This window comes from Lonchura striata, chromosome 1 (genome assembly GCF_050655825.1).
Source record: "Lonchura striata isolate lonStrDom1 chromosome 1, ASM5065582v1, whole genome shotgun sequence".
Taxonomy (NCBI): domain Eukaryota; kingdom Metazoa; phylum Chordata; class Aves; order Passeriformes; family Estrildidae; genus Lonchura; species Lonchura striata.
The window spans coordinates 52804318-52831170 of record NC_140703.1 but is presented as its reverse complement, the minus strand read 5'-3'; the positions used below and the strand labels follow the sequence as shown (position 1 = coordinate 52831170).

General features: G+C 34.6%; 1 protein-coding gene across 8 annotated transcripts in view; it reads right to left on the bottom strand.

The window, feature by feature from the left end:
* Window positions 1-26853, bottom strand: part of DACH1 (dachshund family transcription factor 1) — a 352983-nt gene that overhangs the window by 156711 nt on the left and 169419 nt on the right. For all 8 annotated transcript variants that reach the window (XM_021548063.4, XM_085576681.1, XM_085576669.1 and 5 more), the window contains exon 3: window positions 12289-12450. In XM_021548063.4, the coding sequence (XP_021403738.2) occupies window positions 12289-12450 (162 nt within the window). The remainder of the gene's footprint in view (window positions 1-12288; window positions 12451-26853) is intronic.

Below are 26853 nucleotides of genomic sequence, written 5' to 3'. Positions count from 1 at the left end.
TCCACACTACAAAACAGCATTAGGAGACAAATACAATCAAAATACTGCCTAAAATAAGGAAATGAACACCAATTCCTTATTATAGCTTGTTTTAGGAAATTTAATGAAAATTTCTCTACTGAAATCCTTGTGTTGCCTAACCCTGTTTGTGACAGCAGGGAAGTTGTTGTCTTGTGCCAACTGATCATTTAAAGATGTCCACAAGATACTGAAAATAACCAGCATAATCTGTAAGTGTACAGCTGGGATTCCAAATTACATTAAGAAAGGCAAAGAACATATCTTTTCAGTTGTAGTAAGGCCTCAGAAACTGTCTAGTTATGCTTTGTACTAAATGTTCTGGCACACTGCCAAGGCACTTCCAAACATTTCTGAGTTCACTTTTCCATAGAACTCTTTTAAAAATCAATTAGTAGTGAAAAGTCTTTCAAATGTAAGTGTTTTAAAATGTCAAGCTTGTATGTCTTTTTTCTTTTAATCTTTTTCTTTCCCTTGTTGTGCATCAGTGACAGTATTTTGAAACCTTTACATTAAGTTCATCACATTCTCTAATTAAGCCTATAAAGAGAACAATATGTGCAGGTAGTTTAAAATGCATGTAACAAAAGATTCCATTCTTTAGGGGGGAAAAAAAAAAAAGTTTGAGAGAGATGCTGTAATTTTCTTAAACAAGGATGCCCAGGACATTTGTATTGATTTCAGGGTGATAAATGTTTTCATCATTATCAGGCAACTGTAGAAGAAATGCATATGCTATTTAGAAAATCCTGAATTAGGACATTTTAAAAGCATAAGTGTTTTGGAAATTCAATTAAACATGCTGGAAATAGCAAACAAATTAAATGGAGACTACTTTAAATATTCATCAAAATGCAGAAGAATACCATCAGAAGGGCTTTCTGATTATCAGAAAAAGTTTATCTTTAATGATTGTAACTTCTCAATGGACTTTGTACCACAATGTGGCATACAACTTCTTCCTGTCGTACATTTTGGACGATATCCCAACAACATAATAAAAGAGTTAAAGAGACGTTTTGTCCCTATGTCACGTAATCTGTTTGCTCTATTTCATTCAGCTAAGTGCCCAAAGGTTTACACAGATAGCAATTGATTGAAATCAGTTCTTTATGTGTAACACATTTATATTAATTGGTTTGTCCTTTCAAGTTGTGTTTATCTCTTCATTTCCATCACAGTTTCAAAGGTCACTCAGTTCCATTTATAAATCCAACATGACAGAGATTAGTAAAAGAAAAAAAGGAACAACTAAATGAATGCATCATCACACAATCACACATCTCACAATTCATTTATCATATTAATAAATAATGCTGTCAAATGCTTACTGCTAAGTTTGTTTGCTATCATAAAAATATTTCTGTCAAGATAACTTAATCAGATCTGTTTATGTATTGAGCCAAAAACAAGTTACAGAATATTGAGAATATTAAACATATTAAACATTTGTCCCCTTGATCCAAGACTGCAACCTGAAAGTTTTGTGTTAGAGTTTTTTTAAATGCCCCCCTAACTGTCTAACAACAAAGTTCATCCATTTGTATCTCAACCTTGGAAATTTACTCTCTTTTGATTACTGAGATGAGGCAGTATTATTATGAAACCTGAGAAGATGAGACGTGAGAATGGTGTTACTAAGAAACATGGGTGTTCTAACTGTTAGGAAGGCTTTGGAGAGGGGAAATTGTGGAGAAACTTTTTTTGTTTGTTTAAAACTATACACAACAACATAGCTCAATGTGCCAAACTACTGACATCTAAACTATTCTTGAGAAGGTTTCTTTTGTCTTGTAACAGGTATGCTTCACTCTAAAGTAAAGCAAAATTAAATTTAAGACACAAATTGTCTTTCTGTGCATAAGAGTTGAAGTCCCACCAGAGAATAAATAAAGAAATAAGAATACATTCAGGTGTAATCTACACCTAAAATATTACAAGTCACGGAAAGTGCTGTTATCTGTGTACTAAAGTGTACTTTTTGAAGTAAGCCTTCTCTAGAATCTCCTTAGAGAAAATTTTTTCACAAGCATCTTAACAGTCTCAATAGCCAAGAACCTGCACACCATTGTGGTATGCAATGTCTGCAGTTTGGATCTTCCGTTTCAATGGAAGTCACTGGCAATGGCAGCATCAAGGTTTTCAAGGTTTGCAGTCATATGAAAGTTCTTCATCTTAAAAAAAAAAAAAAAAAAAAAGAAAGAAAACCTCCACCAAAACCAAAATGAAAACCAAACCAAAAGCCCATACCAAAAAATCCAAAACAAAACTAGAAGAAGAAAAAAAAAAAATAAAAAGCACTATAGGGCTGTTTTCTTCTACACAGACAGTTGTATAGAGATACTAACACTGAAAGGAACATCAGAGAGCAAGAAAGAGTGAAAACTAACAGGGGAAAAGTCACATTTTGCAGCAGTGACGAGATCAAAAGAGGTTACTTTTCCCTGCTGCCATCCCAGGCATCTCCCTGGACAGCTGGTCCCTGTGACTTGAAATACCTGCCTCCTTCGCAGCAGCCTACAGAATCTCATGCTGGGAAATGCCAAGGCGTTCTTCCTTACTGCAATGATTGCCTTCTCCCCTTTGATCAGCGGGAAAGAGATGGGAGATGATCTCCTCCATCACTAGGAACAGTCACGAAAGCACCAAATATTGTTATTTAATTGAAGTTTTTTTTCAGAGTAACAGGGAAGGAAAAACCAGAAAGAAGTAGATGTGAATTTGAATATCTAGGGGCCTGAAGTGATGATAACAGCCTGCCCGGTTTTATCTTTATACAAATATTTCTATGCATTATAAGTGTTTTTTTGTAAAAGTCCTATAATATAAATGTATGAAATGAAAAACAGGCCATAGTGGAATACTATTGAAAAAATTGTAGTATTTTGATCATTACAAAGAAAATTATTAATAAATAACAATGTCATATGCATTTTGTACAGAATATTGGTTTCTGAAAATACACTGATGACTCACTACTATGTAGAGTGTTCTCAAAATGGTCACAGGATTAAAAGTACAATGAAACCCTTTCTTCAAACCCTAAGAAAAATATTCAAGTCTCAGAGAAAAAAAATCTTTTAAAATTTCAACATTTTGGAAAACTCATCAGCCTAATGTGCCTTGATCCCTTGAGGAGAAAACCCTACATGTGGTCTTTCTTTTACTTCTTATTGTTATCCCATATGCAGATTACAGGCCACTAGCCCACAAATGACCCTAAGGAAGTAAGTACACTTCTTGGCTGAACAATTTATCAACAGCTTGAAGTGACAGGAACAGTGATTCAATCCTGCATTTCAGCATATCAGATGTAGGCCACATTCTTCAGTCTGCAGAACCAGAGAGGGAAAAAAGTCCCTGTCGCATTTGCCCTTTCATAGAGATGGAAATATTATTAGAAAGGACATAAACAGACTAATTAAATCACAGCAGTATGGCTGAGATGACAGCTGGTACAGCGTGTGACTGAGCCGATCCATATCTGTGAGCAGGAGGCACTTCACTTCCAATCCATTCGCTATTAGGTGCTCTCAGGCTTGCTGTGCAGACATTAAATAATAACATATCATTTCCAAGGCTAAAATCATTCAAAGAAATAAAAAAAAAAGGATTCTAAGCAAGAAATCCTTTGTGCAAAAGAAAAAAAAAAAAAGAAAAAAAAAAACGGCTGGGGAGAAAAAATAATCATTTACTATGCAGTTCTGTTTTTGAGATAAAGATGTAATAATGCCATTACCTTTCATCAGCAGGATCCTTGAAAATCAACACTCTTTGCTTATCATGCTGTGAAATACAAATAGAGCTAAAGGCATGGTCCACAAGGCACTGCTGCAGCTATATTAACTAACAGATCTGCCCTTTGTGAAAGAAACCGTATCCGTTTCATTAGTGCAGACTCTAATTCAAAACTGTTGAAAATGAACTGCACATACTGTTTTAATAACAACATTCCTAGTCGTTATCAAACTAGTAATTCTCTCAGCACTGAATAAATGCAAGGGTCTGCATCTTGATTATGGCCTGCTGTTAAAGAAAACCATGCTAAAATCCTTTCTGTTCCCTCCTGTCTGGTCCATCAAGTATTCCCATGGTTCTAGTCTTTGAATACTCAGATACAAACTGGACTGGCAGTCAACAGCAAACAGAAAAGCTGATGTCCATATCTGACATGCAACCTCACAGTATTATCAGTGCTTTGCCTCTTCCATCACAAGAAGAACTTAAACAAGAAGAAATTCTGGCCTCTGGGATAAACTACCTACTGCCTCTTACATGGGACTGCATCCTCCCCTTGCTCGACTGTTCTGTCCCTCTTCTGTCCACATTACTTCTTTCCATATAAAAGAGCAGTTATTTCCCATTCTGATTTTTGCAGCAATATGGTCCTCATTTATCTGCTTTATCACATAGATGTGTTAATGGATTTCCTAGTCATAAAAGGTTGAAGCTCTTAAGACTTGAATGCAAACACTGAGACAAGGGCAATGTATCTACATGTACATCCTGCTGACATTGCTGATGGGAAAGGACCTGAAAAATGCAGGTTTTAAGAACTGCTGGAGTACAGAATTTTCTACATGCAAAGGCTCAATTTAAGAAAATTTCTTACAGGAGATACCTGACTTGGGGCCTATGGCTGCCTTTCCCATTACCTGGAGAAACTCCAAAAATGCTCCTTTGAACACACATGCAGGCATATTATGTGTGCAAATACAGACTGAGTCTCTAGAAAGCACACTTCTTTCCCCCCCCACCCCCACCCCAGGATATTCTGATAAAACAAAACCCTCCAAGGATTCAATATTAGGAAGTTACCTTTAACACTAAAAATATCTGTTGCCTAGTTCACATAACTCTGAATCATACACACTAATCAGAAAAGGATGCACATTTTTAATTGTCCCAAAAATAAATGCAGTTCTATGTAGTTCTTTGTCCTGCATATGAATGAAAAAAATTCTGCATTTACTAAATATCTATATAAATATAGAGAAAATATTTATATGTGTAATATAGCATATTTACATGTCTGTAACACAGAAAAGAGACACATTTTCATGATGATAATTCTTGCATGACAGATCTGTCAGTTTGTCACTTATTCTACCAGGGACATTACTTCCTAAAGGTGAACTAATAATCCCAAAGTTTAGTGTTTTCTTTTACAAAATTAGCTTCTAATTAATATATATGATGATCCTATAGAATCATAACTACTTAGCAAAATGTGGTACATATTAAACTTATATTTCTTAACACAGCACATCCACAATATCATTTTTTACTATATTTACTTCAAATAACAACGATGAAACAGAACTGAATGAAAGCTTAACAATTTCATTAGTTTCATACAAGGCACTAATAAAAAGAAAAAATGGCCATAACAATAAAGTACACATTTTGAAAATAAATCACATTGGAGATTAAATTATCCAACTATTTATCCAATTAGGATTATCTTTCATGGAACACAAAATAAAGTAAATGTGATCCAAAAATATAAATAGCTTTTTTTTTCTTTATCTTGCTGACAAGATATACTTATTAATTTAGGTTTTCCCATAAACGCAATACAGCATCATAGCAAGCCCAAAACATAAATGTCACACTGGAAGCTTCTGCTTCTGCAGTTTTAGAAGCCTGCTCTCTAGTATGCTTCATGTAGGTAAAATCACTCTATTCAGAAGCAGTATACCTATACAATCAGAAAAATTTGTGAGTATATTTATATCTAAATTCTTTTGTGTGAGAATAGCTAAACTTCTCACCTGCTGATTTTGATATTTATTTTTCTTTTCTATTTCACTGTGCCTCAAGCACTATTTTACCAGGACTGTATCACCGTCTTGGAAAAGACCTGTTAACTCCTTCAAATCTCATTCCAGAAAATATTAATTGCATGCATTGAGAGTGAGATCCATTCACTTAACTTCCTTTATGTAACTACAACTCAGTAGTCGCATGACTAAGCACTTGTAAGGTGCAATTTATCTGATCTACTATTGCCATCCACTTTAGGATGAGATGGATCACCCCTACAACTGCCTATTGCTGTCTGTTGAGTCTAAGGTGACTCAGATGCAAATATCTGCATTTTTTTCAATGAACTTCACAATGAAGATTTAATCTAGATGAGGAGACTGTTATAGAACAACTGACCTTCCAACATGAAACGCTGAATCTTTGCTAATAATTCTCCTAATTTACTAACTGGTGCTCAGATCATAACAAGCAGTTCATTGCCTTGTTTAGCAAATTTAACTAGCACAATTAAAGTCTAGGGAAGCAGATATGGAGAAATTATATTCCTGGTTGACAGACAAACATTACATTTTAGCTATAAGATGCAAGATTTTTTTCCCATGACAAGCAAAATTCTAGAAAAAAAGCTTAGTGACCTGATTATAACTAAATGATCTGTTTCTGGTGTTCTGTGTGTTCCCAAAGCACAGTTTTATGAAAGCATTCCTTTAGCTTGAAATACGATGTGCTCCACATAGCACATTTGTCCTTAAGGCTGTATGATTATGCTTTTGCAAGCACCTAGACAGCACTTTTCACCTACAGATCTCAAACAAATTTACAAAAGTAGGTATCTGTCACTGACAAGCATTTGTCTTATGTCCCACAATGTCAAAGTTGCATGCACAGTCTTGTCATTAAAAGAAGTGCTATGTATCATAAAATAAACACTGGCATTCTGCAAAGAATTCTTCTGGTCTGAAGTTAATGTTTGTCTTATTTTTATTTTTGCAATACTTTTAGAAAGGGAACACATCCACCTAGGAATATACACATTCAGTTCACGCTAAGAGAAAAATACATATTACTAATAGTATAAAAGTATAAAAAAAAAAAAAAATCCTGTGTTTAATATGTTAAACAATAGAAAAATTCTTATGAACTAGTGATACTGTCATTGAACTGGAGAGAGTTTGAGAACAAGCTTGCTCTGGCTTTTTCACCCTATGATTTGGAATCTGCTCACAGTACTGCCAGCTTAACCAAAAAGGATTAACTCTCATATCCAACTGAGAACACAGATAATTCTCAGTAATTGGTAAAAAATGAAGATGAATGGGGCTGAGAGATAAGGAGCAATTAGCTCATCAGCAGTTACAGCTGTGCACTCAATCCGGATCCATCTCTTGAGTCTCGGCCCCTTTTAAAGAACCCAGGCAGAATAAACACAGGACACCCCCTCCCAAAAAATTGCCATGCCTGCCCATCATTCCTCTGTCTTCCATTTTATTTCCATCCTATACAAAGACACCTGTCATAGCATTCTGTGTAAATTACTACCTCTCCTAGGACCTGTATGTACAACCAATCTTCTTTTACATAAAAAAAAAAAAAAAAAAAAAAAAAAAAAAAAAAAAAAAAAAGAAGAAGAAGGAAAAAAATCCCAAACCCAAAACCCGGAAACTAAATGACTACTGTAGACACTTTTAAGTTCCCTGTCAATCGTTTCCAATCGTTTCATTACAGCAGCATCATCTGTTTGAAAATATAAGCAATTCCCTCATCTAATTATAGGGAGGATTTGAGGTTCATTAACATTGCCAAGGCAGAGAATCAGATGTGCAACTGCAGAGCTGTGCTCGGTGGCCTGCATTTTCTGTTTCCTTTTATTTGCTTTTTCAAGGTCTCCAAGACTTTTTCCTGAAACCATAAAAGTATTTCTTTCCCTTAAAATAGACACGTGTGTTTAGAAAAAGGAAATTACTGCATTTTGTACTGTTCTATTATTGGGCAAGGTCACCGGAGAAAAATAATTTCATCTAAATCATTTTATCTCTGATTCTGGATGAAAAAAAAGAATTGTATACAAGCAAGCGTTACTTTTGAACACATCACAGGAAGCCTTGTATTTGTCTCATAATTTTAAATATTGCAAGGTAATGCAGATGAAGAGGAAACCTAACATGCCAAGAAAATCTCCTAATTTTCAACATATTTTGTGGTTGTTTATGGATTAACATGCTAGCCAAGTGTAAAATGTTGCCTTGTATTTCCTAACTGTGTTTAGAAATTAAGAACACCAAAGTCTTCATAATTGCTTCACTTCCTTAAAGATAATAGCATTTTTTTTGTATGAATGTCGTTTAAACAATGACATTTTCTTGGGACATCTGTTTTGAGATCACATTTTGAATAGATATGAACTCATTTCCTACTAAGCAAGTAATTTACTATTGTTGATAGTTGTTTACAAGTTTTATGAGTCATATTTTAGCAAGTGGCAAAGGTCTTAACAAATCCTTTGAGTATTCCCTAAAGTATATGCATAGTGTTTTCATTATATAAAATGTTCGGGAAGCAAAAGTATACGGACTGTTCTTCACTTCCTACCAAGTTATAGATAGCAAACTCTAGCTCACAAAAATAGCTTTTAAAAGGTATTTATTTTCAAAGGCTTTTATCTTCTGCTACTGCAGGTTAATGAAGTAGGACAGCAGGGCAGTAAGTACTTAAGCAGAGAGGAAATGATTGAGCTGCTTTACCTATCCATTGCTTCAGAGCATCAGATATAAACATACAACTGATCCTAGTATTACACTAAGATGTTAATATGACAAAAAGTAGAAACTCATCAGTGAAATTTAAAATTTGACCTTGACACTCACTTTCTTTTCATTCCGTAATTAATTTAAAAAACAAAACTAAACAAAAAAAAAAAAACAAACCCACCAAAAAACAAACCACCAAATCAACAAAAAACTCCCCAACACACTGCATAATCTTTCTTTTCCCTTTGCTGCCCTACGGAATTCATTTTTTAAACAAAACCCCAATAATTTATCTACCCTGCATGTTGTATGTAAGATTGCCACTAAAAAGAACCTGGGACATTTTTCCTTCTTATCTGCAATGTAGCTCATATCAGCCGAGCTGTCACAAGACAGTACTTGATATAAACAAGAGATTGCAAAGACATCTCAGTAATCAATATTAGGATGGCTACAGTATGGAAGCCCAAACCACTGCATATCATTTGTCTCAGCATCTATTTCTATGACCAAATGAAGCATTAATTCAAATCATAAATCTATGGTGATTTAAATCTGGGAATGAGCACCTGCCTGCTTTAATGATTTATTTTGTACATTTCAGTAAGCAGGAGATTTGTCCATATGAACTGACAGGTCACCTTCAGATGCCAGTAGCAGACTGTTTATCACCATGCAGACTAGCATCTCATCTTAGCAAGTAAATATTAAACTAAAAGAATCCAATTGATTGTGGTTGGGGGAGAAAGGCGTTGCAGCCATATATTTTACTCAGTGTGCTAATACCTCACTCTGATTCCTCTGTAATTTCTTTTTTTTTTCCCTCCCCCTTCTAAAATGATAATTCTGGTGGAAGGATGCAAGCTCAAGGTTACCAGCAAAACAGAGAGATATAAAAATAATTACTTATTAGTATCATTGGCTCCCTTTAACTCCCTTCATTCACTAACCTTTTGGCCATTGCTTCAAAGGACCAAGTTCATAAATTTGTGTAGTGCTCTGTATAATTATAAAACATTTGACTACAAGAATTACTTCTGTAATTCACATTAAGCATTTTATTAAAACCAAAAAGCAAGACAATTCAGAAGTAAACCTGACATGTCAATATGATAAGATAAATAAAATAAGGGCCCTTATTTTATTTATCCACCTTTATGTAGGCATTGGAGCACAGGATGGTCAATCCACGCCCACCATCATTCCTGCTACATATGGACTAGGATTAATCAGTTAAGCTTTTAGCCTGGTTGGATCATTTGTTCCTTTTCAGTTTGGTCAGGCACATAAGCTAATTTAAAATATAAACTAAAATCAGGTTGTTTTCTTTTGTTTCATTCTTTCCTCCTGCCAACATTCAGTAATGTAATATTTTATATTCTTCCCTAGCAAGCTATAATTTAAAACATTAATGGTATATGGACTTGATAATTTTTATTTGAAAATATATAAATAAACACACTCCTGAAAAAAATGCGGGAGAAGAAAGTGTATGTACCTACTATGAGCAACACCTTTGAAATATGAGGTTTTGTCAAGATAATACAGTGTTCTAATTTTCAAAAATGCAACTAATAAACAAAGAACTTAACTCTTCATGAACCTAATAATACCCTGACATTAGTAGCAGTAGGAGTCACTTCTCTGATTCCATATGCATAACCAACACTGGACACTAGACATGGTTCACTATAAAAGAAAATAAATCAAATTGTTCTTGAGAAATCCTCTGTATGAAGGGTGCAGCTCAAGACAAGATTAACAGACAAGAAAACTGTATTTTCAGAACCATTCCTCATGGAATGGAGACAACTGGAAAACTATTCACTCTACTCAGAAGAGCCATTTTTTTTCTGAACAAAATTAACTCAATTCTTCATTCAGTTAAATTGGGAAATTAACTGAAGCTAACAAGTAAGTTAAGGGGCTGAGAGGAAATTTTGACAATGACAATAAATAATCTTGCTTCACTAAGTTTGCCCTACTAGAATAGTTAGAATGTATTTTCTTAAATAGGGAAAATGATTAGGCTGTCTAAGAGCATATTAGTTATCTAAATTATGTCTAAAATAAGGATTTCAAAATAGATATTTTTTCTTTTTTATTCAGAGGAAGTTCAGCTATTCCTTCTATCCACTCTTCTACAAATACTCAGTGTGGTTTTCCATAATACTTTGTTTTCCAAATAATCTGTTAACTTTTCCATCCCCATGGATGCATATGTGGTTTATAACTAGAACTGCCAAGTAGCATAGCAGCTCCACAAACCTGCATTTGAACTTTTTATTTCACATAATGGATTCATCTAAGCCTGAAAATCTAAATTAGCTTCTAGTTCTAGTACATTCTTTATCTTCTCGGCTTGTATTTATACTTTTCACCCTTTCTCATTACTTCACTTTTCTCCTAGTGTGCTAGAGGCCAACTGGTCCTTCTACTTCATTTGTACCTATCTCCTCCTCCCAGGTTGCAAAGACACCTGCTCTCTACCCTCTCATGTTTTCTCTCCAAGCGAACAATCGCTACACTTGTATTAGGGGAATTGCATATGTTGGTATCTCAGTAATTTAAGACTATTTTCTTCACCATCATAGAGGTATTCTTAAAGCCTTTATTTAAAAGGAAAACAAAACCAGTCATATAATCTCCTTATTCAGGAATGCATGCATATTGTTGCTATTTACAGTAGTATGTACCCAAGTGAACTTGTTCTTTGAATTGCAATTCATATTATTTCTAAATAATACCCTACCGATGCCTACTGAACTGTACAGAAACACTGTTCACAAACCTGTATTTATTTATGTTAAGGCTAGTACAGACCCTCTAAGATTAATTCCAAATGTATTTAGAAGATTAAAAAAAAAATCTAGACAAAGGGCCAAAATAAAAACAAAAAGCCTATCTGAGGCCATTTTATTCCAGTATACACCAATCTTCCCTGCAGTCTTCTGAACGTACCTCTTGTCATTGAATTTCTTTGCTGAGTTAATACTGTCTCAACATGATAAAAGGATCCAATACAATGAAATGGCATAACAAAACATTTTACAGCAGACACACACAGATGATTAAAGATTTAATCAACAACAACAAAAGTTATCCTAGCTTTGAAGTATGCTTTAGCAAAACAAATTGTCCAAACAAATGAATAAAGTATACTGAAACAATTCTTTTTTGAAAAGGAACAAGAGTTGCTGATGGCTGCTTAAGAAATGGAAAAAAAATGTTAACTACATTTTAAGAACGTGTTTATTAAAATAAAATATGATAGGAACTGCAGAGCATGGCAGAATTTATTGTGTATGTATGTTTTCCTTTTGTCACAGGGCACATGAAAGTATGAAATATTTTGCTTTCAAGCTTGTGTTCTGAATTACCTAAAGTCAATACCCAGCACACTGAGCAGGAGACATTGTTAAATTTCACTTTGACACCATCATCTGTCACTCCACCTGTACTTTGAAAAATGAACTCTAAGCAATCAAACCACTTTCTTTCATGGAAAATATTAACTGGAGTCTGCAAAAGTAGCCTGTGAAGAAAAGAATGTTTTTGTAATAGTAACAACAACACTGAATGCTGGTGTAAAGGTCAGGTACAAAATAAAACTAAAAACATTATGAAAAGGAAAACAAATATGCAACTTTTTACACCAAATCAAGGACTTCAGAAAGGAAGTTCAGAAAGATCACTATTTTAATAAAATATCTCAGTATTATGGACATAAAATAATGCTATGTCTGAAACTTACCAACACTTGAATTCAGATCTCCATTTTCAGAGTCTGCTCCATGCTGGTTATTATTTGCATGATAGTTGGACATAGCTTCCAATTTGATTTTTTTCACTTTCATTGCTTCTGCTATGGCAGCATTGGTGGCAGCTGCTGCTGCTGCAGCTGCTGCTGTCAGACCTGCAAAGAAATATGAAAAAAAATTTAAATTCCTTATTCTATGAGACTCCATTATTGTAGGGACTGTTATTATTCCTTCATGCTTGTTACTTAAAAACAGAGCACTGCAGTGTATTATTTCTCTTGCTAGTTCTGAAAATCATCAACTTTTTCAAGTAAAATGTTTCACATCATATTTAGATAATTACTCCTATACATTCATCTAAACTTTAACTTGGTGTCTACTAAGTGCATTCATAATAAAATCACAACTAGATGCAGCTACAAATACATGCAGTCAAAAATCTAATTTAGTTTCAAAATGGTGTCCCGAATGTCCTACTATGAATTGGTGAATATGTACATAACCATACTAAGGAAAAAGTTCCCATTAGATCTTTAATTTTAGACATGCTAAAGAAAACAGAAATAACAGGTCTATAATTTCTGTTTATGAGTAATAGATTATAGAACTCAGGCATTTCTCATTTCATACATAATAGCAAGGAAATGTAGTTTTTCTAGGAAGCATTTCTAGAAAAAAAAAATAATGCAGAACATTATTCTGCTCTCCCCAGATTTGAAGGCATTAAAGTATTTATCAATGAGAAAAGGAAGTATTAACCCATTTAATACCAATCCCAAAGCCACCTATGGGCAACTCAAGTGCTCTTCCTACCAAACCAAGTTTATGCCATCCAGCCATTTACAAGAATGTTCTACAAACCCAGGAAAATTTCTCTTTCTCAAGAGCAATTGGAGAACTAGTCCAGTTTTCCAGCTGCCTTCAAAACTCAAAATTACAAGCAGCCTTTAATCAAAGTCACACGTGTCAGTTTTTGCCCTCTTCCCTGAGTTGGGTAATTCTCCTGTGGTCCCCAAGCCCTGCTGCTGCCCACCCAAATCCCTCTGCCCCAGCCTGGGTGGCAGCAGCGAGAAGCCAGTGCCAAAACGTCACAAGAGCTGCCTCCCCTGCACAAATGATGCAGGCGGCAGAGATGGAAATGACAGAGAACTAAATCTAAGAAATAAAAGAGAAGGCAATAAAGCAGGAAAGTTTAATGCACTGATGCACTCTCAGCCCTCAGCCTGTGATGCCACATGAAGAGAACAGACCCTCAGTCATTTTGAATCAAGATTCTTGCCTTGAATGTGGAGAAGGCTTGAAAACCTCCCTGTAATTAAAGGTGCCCGTTAGTCTGATTTTCAGCTACTCTGAGAGGTGTGAAGTGTCCTATGGATCTCAAGAGGAACTAACTCCACAATTTACTATTCTAAGGCTGCTGTCTAGCATAGGAAGAGTGCAATTTAGCAGGAAAGACAAAATAAGCAAATAATCCCAGGCTGCTGAGGTAAATATTGCTAGCACCATTGCTTCCCAGGGTCTCTTGTTGTCTCCTTTGACTCCTTACATGGAAAACAAGTTCACCTTTGCCATGTTTTTGGCTAGTGATGGGGAGGCACAGAAGGCAAATTCCAGCAGGGAAAAAGCAGAAGGTGAGCAGACATCAGGAAATCTATGAGATGGCATAAGAGGTGCCTTTGAATATATTGTTGCTTGACTGAAGGTTGTTCTTCCTTATTGCTTTGCATGATCACATAAAAGATTAGCAAACAGTTCCAGCCTCTCGACCCTCCTCACATGCTGAATTCCAACACCTCCAAGTGTAACGACAATTACTGACCAAGTGATAATTACAGATCAATATTCTTTACAAAAGTGCTGTTTCAGGTAGAAGATGTACCAAAAGCCAAAAATAAATGATAAGTTGAATAAATATGAGGTTTTACTTTTATTTTAGCTTCTGCTACTATCACAAAATGTGCATGTTCTGATTTTAAAAAGGTATTGACAATAACATGGATTGCATCCAATTATATTTTTACCTTAGAGGAAGGATATGAAGCCATACATTACACAAATTTGGTTACAGTCCCTAAATTTGGCCACAGAAAAAGGGATGGTGCACCTCTGAACTTTGGTTTGCATCCGGTGTTCATTAAACAACACAATAACCTATACTTCCTTTTTTAATATATGTATACATCCCTGAGAAGTTAAAACTAGCATTTTTAAAGAACAATTCTTTGGAGGAATATTCTGCTACATTATATTCAATTACTACAACAGCAGGCCCCAAATTTTTGGTTGTGACTACACTTTTAGACCAGCAGTTTTGAAGAGCTTTCAAGTACTGGGGTAAATTACATACTAAAGAGATGCTGGACATAGGCATTGTGACACAACCTGAAATTATTTTCTTTCATTGGAATAATGACCTGGATGCAGAACTCCTGAAATAAAAACTCTCTTGTGCTACAAAATTTGCAAAAAAAAGAGTATGCTTTGGTGCATCTCTTTGGATGGGGACTGAGAAACTAAAATACAAATTGCTTAGTTCTGTAGTAAGATTTTTGCAAGATAATGCTTGTAGCAAAAAATAATAATTTTAAACAGTAAAAATTAAACTAGTAATTTCATTATTTCTCTTATACAGTCACAGAAGTCACTAAAATTATTAGTTTGCTATACAGCAATTAATGGAAACCATGCAAATCTGAAATGCGTGTCTCATGTAAGCACTGGCATAAGTAAGGAGGGAAATGGAAAGATTAATGCTCAGAATTCTAGTTTAATGCCAGTCCTCACAGCAATTCCAGCCTACAGCACAGTTTCTCCTTTACTACTGCTTTTTCCTGTCACCTGACTGTGATGATATAGCAAAGCCAGTGGCAAGGGAGGCCCAAAGCCAGTTATCAGAGCCACTTGCTTTATAACCACTGGTGCACTGTGGTGTACTGGGGTGTGGTACAATGCAGAACTTCAGCACAGAGACCAACTTATCTTTCTTATCTCACTAGTATAGGCAGGCAAATATACTATAAACAGAAGTTAATACAACAATATATCATTATTTGTATTTTAAAATACTAAGTTTTAAAGTTACAGTATGGGTATATACCCAGGGAAATACTTGGGATTTTTTAAAAACGTATTCTTTGAAAAAGCTTTTTGAAGTAAACATTATTTAATATTAATTTACTCTTACAACAAGTAGCCAAGGAATTTCCTAAGTGCACACTTCTCTACACTACAGATATGTTACCTTCAAAAATGAGAAAACAAAATGTAAACTACAAAGTCAACTGAAATGAAAGAAATAAGGATCATACCAGACAGCCACATAAGAATTTTTTGTTCTTTACAAATATTATTTGAACAGTTAAATGTATTCAGGCCAAAATATTCAGTGGATTAAAGGCAATGGTAGTTGTCATTAATATTCTGAAATTGATAAGTTGTTTATGTCTGGCATTCTTCCTGCTGATTATGCAGTGAGACAGGCAGCTTTATAAATATCTCATCACTCCATCGTCACACAAATTTCATCGACAGTGCTCATGCACAGCTATTAGCAATATGAATCTAACCATTACAAGAGGAATGAAAATCGAACATGTGGCATTAATACGCAGTCCTGGTTCCTAACCATCTGATAGGCAGATGGTGTAAAGTGGATTCTCCAGCTGAAATGAAGGGGCACATCATTTAAAACCTTGTTTGCATTCTAACTGATATCAGTGCCATATTGATATACATGATACATCATGGCAGTATTTGAACAATCTAGTTTGTTTCAGTCATAAATGTTTACAGCCTTGTTTTTTATCTTTAGAAGCATGTTCTGAGGAGCGTATTTTTAATTTATGAAACCTATTGTTTACTTCTGTTGAACCAGAAGATTAGCAAAGAGCAGGAATATTAAATTACCAAAACCACAGCAGTATAACTAAGATGGATGAATAAAGTATGGTTTTTCAATATGTTTGTAAAGGAATTAAAAAATTAGCCTAGACATTTTATGCATTAAATACATTTATTCATTTAAACCTTACAGCTTCTTTCCCATGTGACATACTTAGAACTTTAATGCTTTATAAAGCCATTCATTTAAATCTCTTACTGCATGCAATTAATCTTGTCCAACAATTTAATTCAAAAAGCAAAACATCAGAAAGTAAAGTTCGATTCAACCATCATGCTTCTGAAGTAATCTCTGTATTGCTGACAGTTCCTATAGACTCATCAGCAAAAGTCTGTTCAAGGTGTCTTGCAGGAGCTGTATGAATTTGAATTACAGCTCAATTGAACACTCGCCAAGCCTTAGTAGGAACTCAGGAACAAGAAGCAGAGCACCAAAAGAGAGCGCGAAGGATCCTTTCCTACTAAGACCTTCTCTCTTCTGTCACTAGATTACTTTGGCCTGTTGGGTGTGTTTGTAGCTGTTAATTATGTTAATAAAGTTGCAGCCTGCTGTCTCTGCCAAATATAATCATAAGCTTTCTCCTGCCAAGTCCTAGTCTAATTTACACCCGTGCAACTCTACTGAAGTCAGAATTTCGTGGGTGAGAATGAGACCAGAAGTATGCCCAGTATGTGTGGTCTCTGATGCTGAAAAATGAGTGAACAAAACAGAAAACAATGACAAAAAAGCCCAGCATCTTCAGAAAACAATTCTGTTTTAAAAGCAAAGTCCCCAAGAGAGCTGTCATATATCATGACAGGTTTTTGAAACATATAGGAATTACTGGTGGGCACTAAATCACATCCAGGATTTCTGCCTTGCAACAAATAGTATTGCCTGCCTGCCTTAAGAGAAAGGTCTTAAAACTTTCAGTTTTGAAGGGGTGAGCAGCTTACAACACACCCTATTTGTGAAGCAAAATAGAAAATTACCTGTGAGTGGAAGTTTTTCAGCCTTGAATATGTATCAAAATATATATTTTTTAATTGCATGCCTAAACTTCATCCTGGGACAAATTACAGAATTATTTAAATACTTGATCTTAATTCACTTTTAACTTCCTTCACATAATTATGCCTAAGAATAATAACAATTCCTAACAGTCATTCCAATAATTTCCTTAATGCAACTATTCACTTCACTTATATTTTATTTCATATATGTCTACATAGATATATATATATAGATATATCTATATAGATGGATAGATTTATATATATACTTACAAAATTCAGTAATATGTATGTATTTATGCAAGATCCTTCATTAGGACTTTTACAACATTTTCAAGAAACTTTACCTTTGTCATCACAGAACAGGCAGAAAACCAAAATACAACTGTCAGCAGTGTATAACATTTAATTTCATATATTTGCTGGAAAGTTAATTCTGCAGAAATGCTTTACTGACTGCATGGGAGGAGTTCCAAATTTCATCTCAATTCTGAAAGAACTCCTTTCATTATTTCAAATGAATGCTTAATCCTTTTTTCTTCTAGTTTATTTTAATGCTACTCACTTGAAAAAAAATCAAGCCCTTTCTTGATTTAATACCAGATTTCATATTTTGGTTCTTTGGCAAAATTTCTACTAAAATCTGAAAACAATCTGCCTTAGAAAGAAAGGCAGGTTTACCTTCTAGGACCTGACCCTGATCACTGTAGGTTATTGCACTTGTTTCATGGGTTTTAGCAGTCCAGGTACAAGTTTTTGGTAGCTTATTATGCTGCTGCCTACTTACTTCAAATGAAATAGGATCCTAACCTTAGTCTCTGATCTAATGGGTGTTTTATATAGTGTGATACATAAAACAAGAAGGGGAAAGCAATCTGCAGGAGGACAGAGGTCTGATTACATAGACTGGATTGCAGAAAGGAGAACTTCACCATAATGTTCTGCTAAAATATACTGAGTTTAACTAGAAGAATTCTTTATGTATAATGTATGTCCAGAATCTCACAGTTATCCAGAAGCCTTATTTCTGCTAAGCTGTCTGGATTGATCCAAAACAACAAGCTTTGTATACCCTAAAAATTTCATCACATGTTATTTTGGGATAATCAAAAAAATTCTTGTCTGGTCCCCATAGCTATATTTGATTGATTGCTAGATGGTTCAGCATAAACTGCTCATCTAGATAATTTTTTAGTATCTCTTAAAGGTCTATTATTAAAGGTATCATATTAATGAAAACAAACAAACAAACAAACAAACAAACAAACCTGCACTTTAAATATTGCTAAAGAAGGAGTACTTAGGAAAAAAATCATCCATGGTTTAGATTGGTGCAACTAAACTGAAACTGACAGTCTTGCACTGGGAGAAAACCAGTATATGTGAAGCTCAAACCATCTGTTGTTCATCAGTCTAATCAGACCTTTCTCCTGTAACTACTCCTAACTTGTAATATGAATTTTGAGGCCTGGGTATAGCATTTAAGATAAACATGCAAAAGAGCTAGATTTCCACAGCAACACTTGAATCTAAATATCTTGCTAGTTAAGATGTGCCTTCACAATTAATAACACAGTTGCAGAAATAAAGCATTGATGTAGAAAGCAGTGGTGTCCTTTTGTTTTATTAACAATGAACTTTTTAAAATACATCCACTAGCAGGTCAAACAATGCTTTAAAAATGTGCAAATGTAATTATTTTATCACTAATATTTGCCATTTATGGAACTGATTGACTTACATTCCATGAAGCTATTCTTTCTAGTGTATATATTCCTTCGTACCAAAGAGTAAAAAGTGCATTTCAAATACCACAACAAATTACTAACTGTTACAGCTTCATGGGGTTTTGTAATCTGTGAATTTATTATTGGCTTGGTGCAATTGTGACAGAATTAAAAAATGTATGTTGCATAACTGCCTGGCTATACTGCAGTTTTCAGCAACCATTTAAAATCCTACTGGAATGCACACAGCAACAATACAATACAATTAAGAGAGAACATTCTTTCTTAAACAACAGTCATCTTTTCAAAAGCAATAGATTCTCGGTTCTCATTCACTCTGTTGCATTATTCATTTCATGTGCAACCTCATGCTGGACCATAAATTGTTACTTTATCTAATCAAAGGCGACTTAACTCCACAGAAGGTCAAAGGTTTAATTTTGTGAAGTATTATCTTACGCTATGAGTTTAACGGAAAAATAGAAGAAGAAAAACAGCCAAGAAACTGGTAATAAATGAACCTTTATTGCCTCAGGCACTGGCCTAGTTAATAAACTTTCATTGAAGGTTTCTTTCAACTGTTATGGACAATGAGGTAAAAAAATCTTAAATTACAGCCATGTGTGACTTTTAAAGCAGGCATTCTTTTTTATCTCAACCTTCCTAGCTTAGGAAAAAGACAAAGAGATTGTCTTCAATTTCTTAACCAGAAATGTATGCTTCTAAACAGATGAAAAAGTGCAGATCAAGCCTTTTAAAAGCAGAGGTCATCTTTGAACAATATAAAAAAATACTTTTCCTTAAGTGCCAAATTCTGATGCACAATCTCTTTAACCAAATACCATGCAGTTCCAAAAAAAAAAAAAAAGAAAAAAAAAAAAGAAAAAAAAAAAAAAAGAAGATACATGGGAAAACAAAATATATATATACTGACAATATATTATGCTAACAATGATCCTGAAAGACTTTCTGTTTTACATTTGCATTGCTAGAGTGTAATAATTGCTCTTCTTTAATAGAATGACTTATAGGAACAACTTCCCTGCACTTTTTGCAAATAGAAGTTCTTTTCTTCTTTTCATGTGTATTATCTCATGTTCTCACAATACTATTCTTGCTGTTAGGAGAAATTAAAAGGTTTAACATAATGACAGTTACTGGTGGCTATTGGTGCTCTGTGAATTTCCTTCATTTAATGTTTTTAGTTTTTACTAACTACAATGTCTTTTATTGACATACTCTTTGGGACCAGTTTAGAGAACTGTATTACAGTTGATGTTATACAGTCAAAACCAATAACAATACCAGTAGTATTTAAAAAAAAAAAAAACAACTTGGGCTTTAACTTTAGTCTAATTTATAACTAGATGGACACAACTAATTGTAAAGTGCTATAATTCAAAAATACTGAAAAGACGTGTTCATGCCTGTAACAGCAGTAATGTAGCTAAATACTCATAATCTTTCAACCAGCAGGAGCTTTTGTAGTTTTTTTTTTTATAAACCTAATCCACAGCTTGACACAGATCCTAGGATAATGGCATACAGTTCTTTGATTAAACTAATATCTAAGCACTGCTGAGGCAGTCTGATGGCCCTGTAGAAGTGTTTCCCTACAAGTTCTGAACTCAGGCTTGCGAACAGAACTGCCAAATTCTTTCCCATAGACCCACTGTAGTCCATGAGCCTAATCATGTAAGTGAAATTTAACTTAACCATGTGTATAAGTATTTGTGGCACCAGAACAAGATCAGAATAAAATGAGATTTTAGCTGTGGACCACAATGGTGCAATTTTTGATAGCCTTCTGGAGGAATGGATGTGCTCTCAGAGGGACCTGTTCTCTGCACTGAGTCCACACACTGAAAAAACAGCCCACTAATATTTAGGTGACATGTTATCAAAGTCTTTGTGATCTTTATGGCTTTGGTCCTCAAGCAACACTTTTTCCCAAAGAAAGAAAGATTTGACTCTCACTTCTGGTGCACAAGAATAGACAGCTACAAAGTTGTTTCAGGCTCCTGCCAACCTTAGGAAGTGAAAACAGCATTATTCCTAGTCATGAAAAGAGAACGCAAGGAATTCAGGGTTTTAACAAAGATGAAGTATCACAGCTGCTGATTAGAGCAGTAGATCTTCAATAAATGTCTAAAATATAAACTACTATTTCAAGATACTTTAAATAAAGTTTCCATTGGTTTATTCCTTAATAGAGTTAAAATATATTACACATATTAAAAAAACTTAGAATGTCTTTAAAAAGTAATTTTGATCCTATTTTGTCATATTTAGCTTTAAAGTAGAGATTGTTTTGAATCCTCTTGCCTCTAAAAAAAACATTAATAGTGCAATATACATTAACAAATTCTGTAACTGTTTTCTGACTATCTCTCTCTATTTGCAGTGTGCAAAGCAGGTTGTGCCAAGCATTAGAAAGACAGAAGTCTTTCTAACGGTGAGGAAAAGTCCCAGAAATCCACTAGTTATTTCAAGACATATGTACCCTTGTTTTAACACAGCAAGGTGAGTAAGAGAATTTTCACATTTCTGAATGTAAAGAATTCACCTGTAAGGGTCAGGAGAGTCCTCTCTCCTTCTTCACTCTTTTATTCACTAGAAGGATTGCAACTTCAATAGCTGCACTCTGGCTTTGGGGCTCTTTTTTTTCTCTTTTTCTTTTCTTTTTTAAGTTTCGTCAGATCCATTATGCATTACTCTGTGCCAGAGGCAAGGCATGGGGCTAAATGTACTGTTACAGCACAGTGATAGCAGAGTTTGTACTGTGATGCAGAACTGTGATACTGTACAAAGTAGCTGTGATAATGACTCACAGGTAACACTGTGTAGTCCTTTTTTCAGATGAAAAGACAGTCAATTGTCAGAGAGAGTCCTCTCTCACCTTTATGCTCTATGTGTTGAGCAAGGTAACAGAACACTAAATCCCACAGGTAGCACCCTGGTGCTGACCAAGGCATTAGATGAATGTTTTTGGGTGGCACATCATCTTTGAAGATAAAGTATTTCTTTCCAATACTATAATATACAATATATAGTTATAATAATAACTATAGTACAACAGGGGCACGATGCGCACTTGTGTTGTGTCCCAGCACTTCATCAAAACATGGACATTAGGACAAGTTTATTCACTGAAAGAGAGGTTAAGCATTGGAACAGCCTCTCCAGGCAAATGGTGGAATCACCATCCCTGAAGTGTTCAAAAAGTGAGCAGATGTGGCACTTTTTGATACAATTTAGTGGGCCTAGTGGTGATTGGCAAAATTTGGATTTGATCTTGGAGATCTTTTCCACATGTAATAATTCATTTTTTTTTCATTCTAAGGCCAAATTATCACCCCAAATCAAGGGAGTTCTCACACCCAGAGAGTCCAGTGAATACTGAACTTAATTCAACAAAATACTTAAGTTTTGTACCTCAGAATTGTCTGCTACACAAAAAGTAAACATCTGAAGACTGTTACTGATATTAAAAAGAAAGCGTGGTATTAATAATGGATACTTTATCACTGTACTTGACTGATTATAATACAAAAACAAACATGCAGTCGCTTTTCTACAGTTTCTACCATATGGGCACAATTGCAGTTCAATATTATGAAGACCTGCAGAAATTTGTAAATTCAGATTTACATACGTGATCATATGTATTGCTTCCGAAAGGCATATTCTTTGAAGCCGACAACTGACTGGTACCACTGTCTAACACATTATGAATAAATATTCAAAGACCATTAAATAAGCAAGCATAAAGGAGCTCAAACATTCTCTTTGGCAGAAATCTAAGAAATCCTCATGATATGCTATGCAAAGGAGACTTTATATGTTCATTGCTAACAATATAATTTAGGAGAGAAAAAGCTTTATGTTACCGTGATCCTCTCAACTTGGTAGTGTCCACAAAAAGAAAAGATATAATGACAACAGTTATTTCATAGATTTTACATTTTGTGGGGAGAACTAGACTATAATTTGCAGCAGATAATTTAATTATCTTTTATTCATCCATTAATGAACAGGATATCAACAGATTTGGATTTTCACAAATCTATCTGTTACTAGAAATCACTTTTCTCCACCTTCTAAACACTTGCACAAGAGCAAAATGGGACGTGTTCTTTCTAATTTCTCCTCCCTCTAAGTTATGACCTTCTTTCTGATCATTGCTAAATTCCAAGTTTTTAACTTATCTGACATTCAGATTGTCAAGATGGACTGTACATTTAGCAGAGAGTGAGTAATAGAAATAACTGGCAAAAATTTAATTAGTATCTGGATAATAACTCACTATTTTTATCCCAACTACAAGTAATCTAACTTTAATCAACTACACGATACAACCGCAATACATAACAATGAAAGTATCAACATTCCAAATGAGTCTATTTTTCAACCAAAAAAAATACATAGCCCATATAGTGTACATGTATTTCTTTTGTATTTTCTAGATATTACTGGTCTTCAACATAATGACTTCTAGACTAAAATTTATAGTATGAATAATTTGGAAAAAAAAAATGGAACAGGAACACTACTGTTACTTTATCTTAGAAATCAGAACATCATTTTAGTAATTTGACACTAATGTTGACTTGCAGTCACTTTGGAAGACAGACAGATAACTAATAAAATTAGTTATTAGTTAGTACATGCAAGTATAAAACATTGATTATAATCAATATTTGTCACTGTATAGCCCAAAGACCTGATGGACATTCCCCAAAGTGAAGAATAAATTAGCTCTGAAAACATGCCTATGGTATGCATAAAATTTACAGGAATGAAAATGACTGGATTTGGTGCAATTTCTTTATTAAATTTCTGAACTTCTTTAAAGTTGAATTCTTAATCATTACTTAAGACATGCTAAAACACAGGAATTTCCTTTGAAAGGATGCAGACCTATTGTTAGATTTAATTATTTACTAACAGCCAATAGCATTAAGGAAAGTTTTTTTCTGCCAGTACCTTAAGAAGTTTATGAGACATTTCTAGGATTCTCTTTGTTTGCTCTGTTCTCCAGTTGGTTGTATTAGTCACATGTTGTATTTCCTTGCCAGGCTTGAAAATGAATAATTCCTCCATCTACTGAAACAGATTTGCTATGGCTATAACAGGCCACATGAGAATTGTATTTCATCTAAGCTGCATATTAACCATATTTATGTGTATGTATGTGTATATATATATATAAATATATATATACACATATATGTATACAGTGAGGTTTCATGTAATAAAGGCAGATGAATCAACATGATTCTCTCCTTCCAGTAACAATATTTAATAAGGATGGTGTATCGTCTACAGAGACATTCATATATCCACCAGGTAGTACCATGATCAAATCTCTCTAAGTAAATGCAGTTGTATTTACATTTTTCTTTCTTTACTGTTGACATCCTGCCCTTCTCAACTACAGATAACACATTTCAAAAGAGGCATTATAGTGTTGTCTCAATTGACCATGTTTTTGAAGAAAAATATTTAGAAGTAGCTTTTTCCATTCTCATGTTTTCATTCTAAGAAAGCTTACATTGCGGGAAAACATCCGTGAATATTAGTAAATGTTCTACTTTCACTGGAAACTGATATTCCTCATATCAAAGAGCATGAATTATAAAATTAGTTATAAAATGGCTTCAGTGAATGAAAAAAAAGATTGCCTCCTACAATGTTGATGATATACAGGAATTTTGGATGGATTCATATTTCCAATCTCCTAAATGAATAGCTGACATTCCTCACCAAACTAACAGATTGACAAAAATACAATTGTATCTTGGGCTGCATCAAATGAAGCATGGCCAGAAGGTTGAGGGAAGTGATTCCCCTCCTCCTACTGGGTTCTTGCAAGACCCCAGCTGTGTTCAGCTGAGGTCCACAACATAAGAAGGGCATGGACCTGCTGGACCAATTCTACAGAGGGGTCATGAAGACAACCAGAGAGCTGGAGCACCTCTCCTATGAAGATAGGATGAGAGAGTTGGAGTTGTTCAGCCTGGAGAAAACTCCAGGGAAACCTCACAGGACTTTCCAGTAACTAAAGGGTCTACAAGACAGATGGAGAGGGACCTTTTACAAGGACATGTAGTGATACGACAGGGGTTAATGGCATTAAGTTAAAGAGGGTAGGCTTAAAGAAGGTATTAGGAAGAAATTCTAAACTGTGAGGGTGCTGGAACAGATTGCCCAGAGAAGCTGTGGATGTCCCATCCCTGAAGTGCTCAAAGCCAGGATGCATGGGGCTCTGAGTGACCTGGTCTAGTGGGAAGTGTCTGTCCATGGCAGAGGGGTTGGAACTAGATGATCTCTAAGGTCTGCTTCAACATAAACTGTTTTGTGATTTTATGAAATATCAATTTTATCAAGAGGATCAAACATTTTTTGCATCCAATTGCAGTTATCAGCTCACCTTAATCTTGGAGTTTTTTATAAAAGAGATATTTTTACTTCAAGCTATCATATAAACAAAAAATAAACTTTAGTCCATTTCAAAGCTCCTACCTTTGTGCCACGTCTCCACAAATCAGACCTCCACTAACAGAGTATTTCACAGAGTATTTATAGAAGCAATTATATCTGCACACTGCTATTAACACAGAGGAGTTCAACTTGTATTAACTTTCTTTTTCTCATCCTATATGCTCATATAAAATGCCCAGATGCAAATTATGGAAGATATTTTATCCAACAGTAGGATTGTGCTTTTTGGCAGATTATATGAACAGTTATTTTGGCAGCTTTAGAAATGCCCCTAGGTCAATTCCTTGGTTAGACTGCTGATGCCCTGAGTCTCCTGTTTTGTCATTTTCTTATAATTTATCTCCAGTTAGTAGCAAATTAGATCCAAAAAGATCATAACCCCACACCTACAAGACCCATGCTTAATCACATATGCCAAGCAAACCTTCTACAAAAATCCTTAGGTGGTAGCAAGAAGAATCTGAAGAGACACTGAAAGAATCTGAATAGTATCTGAATTGCTTTGTTTACCCTCTTAGTTAAAAAATACCATCACAAGAGAGGCCCTTGAGTTTTAATTCTGAGCTTACCAGAAAGTACCAGCTGTCATCTAAGTTTTAATTTTATTCCTTTACCCATTAGATGGAGATAACACTTCCTTACTCTACAGAAGGATTATCAATACAAATCAGTCAAGAGTTGTACAAAGCTTTAAAAATAAAGAAAGTTCCAAGCATACATTCATTTTGTTTTCTGCCCTTGTTCCAAATCTATAAAGTCAAAGAAAGTCCATAAATTCAAGGTAGATTTGCCTAAGAAGTGAGGATAGCAATTCAGGGCAAAGCATACATGGATAAAAGTCCACAAAGGAACTATGAAGATGAAACATTGCTTTCAATTTTACCACACACCTTAAAAGGTCACAAACTTTTGAGCCTGGGAAATACTAAGAAAGAATAGAAAATAAATATTATTACTAGTTTAGCTGTGGTGTTTTTCTTGAAACCATCAAATTAACAGATACAAGTTTTTTACCAATCTGAATTTAAAGTTAGCACATGGTCAATTCAAACTCCAAAGCAAGGACGGCATAAGATCAATAGTTTAGCACTTAAAAAAAAATCAAAACACTTCTCAATTTCTGGTGATTTGTCAAAAATTATTAATTCCCTGAAAGCCACTTAAGTCTTTATTAAAATGAAGTTTAAAAAAATTTCCATCCTTCTGTCATTACCTCAGCTAGTTAAGTGTTAAATGCGCCCTTCCTAAATCACTGACAATCACGAGAAAGAATATAATGATTTTACCTTATGTTTGTAAAATGTGACTAGTTATTTTTTTGTTGCCTGTAAAGGAAGTTGCATTCTGAAAAACAGGATATTAAGGATTAAAAAATACACTTCTAATCTAATTGCACCATAAAGCTGTCAGATTTTTTTAATGGCCTGAAAAGAA